We start from the raw sequence: 4,538 nt of genomic DNA, 5'->3' as shown, positions 1-4,538 counted from the left end.
TTTTTTTTTGGAGGGAGAATGTGTCGTTTATAGTCGATGTGAGGGGTCTGCATGAATAGTCCAAGTCCAATATAGTTCCCGGTGTCAGAGCGATAGTCATCATATTATATGATCAGGGTTTTTTGTCTGTGCTAGGCATGATTGAATATAGCCGCCTATACTTGATACATGATTGCATCATGGCTCAGCTCAGAGCTCGACGTGGCCTCGTGGTGAAATGTCTTCCGCCAGTGTCTGCTGAATGGATGGACACACACGACGCGATATGCTTACCTGCACATTATCTCGTGGGTAAGGAGAACTCGACACATTTCTGGGTTCTTGTCTTGGCCTTCGTACACTATCGCCTTTGGAGGGAGAGACAGGGGAAGGGGGCGAAACGTTAAATACACCAGGGAGGAACCAGGGGTCACACCATCACCTCACAATTATCACGGACGTAGAAATGAGTTACAGTAAGATACACACTATGTAAAAAGAGAATTACCAATATTTATGAATTAGGGATTTATGTAGGTTATGCTTTAACACAATAAAATATTCAATGTGCATTTTATCAAAAACCTCTTGAGTACTATATTTGGCCACCAATAAATAAGGACTTAAATATATTATTGAAACAGCATAACACGACCAATTACTATTAAATTAATAGCATTTGTATTATGAATAATTTTAATATTAATAATTATATTAATGTTATAAAGGTCATGGCCTTTATTGTATTTATATTATAGATAACATAAATAATAATGCAGCAATTGTTTTTAATTATAAGTGTTAGTAACGTAGACCTATAGATATTTTTTATTATTATTTATATAGCATTATTACCAGTGTCTGTATAACATACTATTAAAAACCACGCCTAATTATCATAATTATCATCATTAGCTATTTTGCATGCCACAATAGGAGTAAAAAAAACATTTCAACACGGAGATAAAGAGAGGGCTAAATAGAGAAAGGGGGAGAGAGGGAGAGAAAGCGACAGAGGGATTTTCACGACGAGAGATCCAATAGAAGTGCCATCAATATGCTTATAATCTGGGGATATTTGGGGGAAAGTGTTAATGGGCAATCTGTTGTTTATTTTGAGCCGCTAACAATGATCTTTCTGTGGATAAAAAGCGGTGTCTGGCGGTACGGTTGAGTAATTTTTGAGCATTGGCTGAAACAGATGGCGCGGGAGCTATCAGTTCTTCCCTCTCCCTCTCGCTCCCTCCTCGATGCCTCCCCTCCTGTCTCCCCTTCTCTCCGGATGCGAGCCACTCCATCCCTCGTAGGCTGTACTCAGGCTCAACACCAGAACTTGTAAAGTGGTTGCTGCTGCCATAGTAGGCACTACACACACACTACATCCAGTACCAGATACAGGCCTTTAAGTGATCAGAGAGAAAAAAAAACGCCATGTTTGAACTAAAATTTCAAAGCAATAGAGGATAAATCTTTTTTATTATTCTACGAGCTGTCAGGGTTTTTTTTTGCATCGTTTAATTTATTGCGTTGCCGACAAACTTGAACATGACTTCGGAAATAAATAATAAAAAAAAGTGACATTTAAAAATAAAATTTAAAAAGGGAACATCCTTGATGTAAATTGTTATTCTGCTCGACGCGGTGTATCTTTTAGTTGAGGGGTGGGGGGAGGGGGGAGGGGGGGCAATGCGATTATCTATATTGCTTTGATTTATGTCGCTCTTTGCAGCTGTAGAAACAGAAATCCATAAACTGCTTGTTCTGCGTCATTGACTCGGATCATTCGCACAGGAATGCATGCCTGCGACTACAGTGGCTTCACGGCTCTATCCGGGCTGTTTTTAACCCTCCAGTTAAAAAAGGAAACGCACAACTCACATGCACAAACGGGGTCGCCCCATACTTTCATTTCTAATGGGTTTTCTAAATGTAGGCCGGTGTGTATGATATATATATTTAACCAAAAAAACTTCCACCGCGTTGGATAATTGTTTTATAAGCACACTGAAATATAGATTGACTGGATATTTTATGGGAATAAAATATATGTAGGCCTATACAAAAATGAAAGTGTATTTTTTTTAATCGCTTTAATTGGTTATTTAGATTATTTACCTATCATTATTAGGCCTACCGTTATTATTTGTAAATATTGAATAATGACTTAAATTGTCCAAGCACTGCTGAACATTTGGGAGTGTTGTAATATTACACGACCAAACACGCGAAAGGGGAGCTGCCCTTTCCTTTCGGGCAAACAGTAATCTATATTTCAATGTTTCTGCTCACACAATGCCCTTCAAACGCATCTCAGAATGAACACATGGCAGAGGGACTGACACTCAAGTCTAAGTATACCCCGGGAGCCACAGAAAAGGGTGCATTCAAATTGTAAAAGAAGAAACAGTTGCTTACCTGCTTTGTCATTGAATCGATTAACCGTATGTAAAGATCCTGTTCTGTCCTGACTCCTGGGGAATGAAATACATGATTTGTTAGGACGTTCATTTGGACAGGCAGGCAGTAAAAGGGGCAGAGGAATTTGTCCCTTTGACACCGATTAAAAAACAGAATAGCGAGCGTTGGGATGTCAATTTCAGTCATTTACAAAGTTTGTTGTTATTTGTATTATTTGTATTATTAGTAGTATTACAAGTAAAGTTGTATTTATTTTTGTTGTATTTTGTGTTGTTTGGCTATATATTGAATGCAGAACTCACCATTGCTGTACAATAACTGTAGTTTGTAATGTATCCCATTGTTAGTTTTTTCACTGTTTGGTTCCTGGTGGAAACAATAATTGGTGAAAATTAACCATCCACAGAGAAATATAATATATACGTTTTTTTCCACACATCTGGTTGTATGGTTTGTTAAAAGAGTGAAGTCTGACCCCTTACTCAAGGCTTACAACCACTTTGTGGCCACAGCGAATTATTAAAAAAAATACAAAATAAAACAGATATTATATTGATTCATATTCGTGACTCCTTCCTTCTCCTGCACCTGGTTGACATTTCAAACGACACATAATGTAATTGCACAAAAAAACATGCACGGACTATCCCTGCTCACAGGAATACACTACATTTGTTTGGTTGTTGCTTACTTTGTCCTTCTCCACAAAGTCCACAAAAGCTGTCCTCTCGATCTCCACTGGCTGACCCTGTCTGTCGTACAGGGCCAGGACGAAATGGAAAAAATTGGATTTTCTGAGGTTGGAGGGGGGCTGCTTTTCATAATGTGCCCGTGCCAAGCCAACACCGCTGCGGGGAGAGAAGGAGAGAGCAGCTCGGTTAAGTACCGCACACGAGGGAGAGATGATGATGGAGCTGCTGATGAAAACATTGCAGAGATGCACAAGGACGTTTTGGAGCGCGGGATATTTCTTGATTTGTCACAATAAGGGCGAACTGCTGGTAATGAAAGAAGGGGGAAAGCCGAAGGGGGGCATTGGGAGACCGTAATTGATACAGAGTATTGAGGGGATTGAGGGTCGATATGAGGAATGCGTGAGAAAATCAGATGATTTGGCATGCGTACCTTTGGGCGGCTGTGTTCGCGTCCACCACCCCAGCTGTGTGCATCCACGAGCGGACCGAATTGAGCCCACCGAGCGGTTCCTCCTTCATCGTGGTGCCACCCCGCGATATAGTTTCCTGAATCCCAAACATTTAGGACAATTTGCGTGCAAAAGGGGGAGCCTCCTGCGAAATGAGGGTAAATAAACGTCCACACGCGGTATCCTTCAGGGTTTTGCGGGATCAGTCGTGAGCGGTGCGAGGGAACGGCTGGTCCACAGGTCTCGTCTCCCTCTTCTGTCTGTCCTGACTTGGAACGATGTGAACAAGTCTCAAAGTGCCGTACTTAGTTGGAGTGCTATCCACAGACTGGGGAACAAGAATAAGAAAAAAAACGTGAATTGTTCAATAGACGCGATTTTTTTGTTGTTGCTATTGTTCCTCTTTGTTTTTTTGTTTTTTCTGTTGTTTTGTTTTTTTGTTGCTATTCACAGAAAAATCGATGGCAGTTGTTTGGGTTGTTTGGGTGATGCTGCAGCTCTCAAAGTGCCGACATCCCCGAAGCACCGCGTCCAAAAGCGTCAGGACTCGAGTTGAATAAAGCACTCCTGGAAAAGGTGCTGCTGCTTCTCCACAAGACAAACACGAGGCAGAGGCTGATCACCGTGGAGGTGTTCCTTGTACACAGGAGATGTGGATAAGGGGCCTTTCGCGTCGTGCACGATGGATGGGAACATGCAAAACTAAGCCCTCTTTCCCGGAGGACTGAAATCTTTCCCGGGAGCCAAAACTCTAAACCCACGGGAGAGGCTCTGTCAGAATATGACGCTCACGGGGCGTTTCTTTGACCATATATGGAGCTCTGACGGTTCCTGTCAAGCAGTGGCGCTCGACTACGCGAGTCCTCGCCTATAGCAGCAACACGAGAACATTCGCTCTACTTTCCTCATACTAGGCCTATATGGGGTGAGTTAATTTTTTTTCTCAATGATATAAAAATTCGACGAGGTGTACCCATCACACAAAATCAGGGAGAAA

The 4,538-nt window shown here is 41.7% G+C and overlaps 1 protein-coding gene across 1 annotated transcript; it reads right to left on the bottom strand.

Annotated features, from left to right (window-relative positions):
- Positions 1 to 273: 273 nt before the first annotated feature.
- LOC311375823 (transcription factor COE3-like) lies at positions 274 to 3,786 on the bottom strand (the record flags this gene model as incomplete). The annotated part of the gene is made up of 5 exons (XM_084490869.1): positions 3,523 to 3,786; positions 3,089 to 3,245; positions 2,700 to 2,763; positions 2,395 to 2,450; positions 274 to 347 (listed from the first exon to the last, which is right to left on the bottom strand). Coding segments are annotated over exons 1-5 (482 nt in total), but the record flags the coding sequence as incomplete, so codon positions are not given.
- Between the last annotated feature and the right edge of the window lie 752 nt (positions 3,787 to 4,538).

Source organism: Micromesistius poutassou (assembly GCF_964030765.1).
Source record: "Micromesistius poutassou genome assembly, contig: SCAFFOLD_6424, whole genome shotgun sequence".
NCBI lineage: Eukaryota > Metazoa > Chordata > Actinopteri > Gadiformes > Gadidae > Micromesistius > Micromesistius poutassou.
Note: the sequence above shows the minus strand (reverse complement) of the source record. Positions and strands in the feature narration are given on the sequence as shown.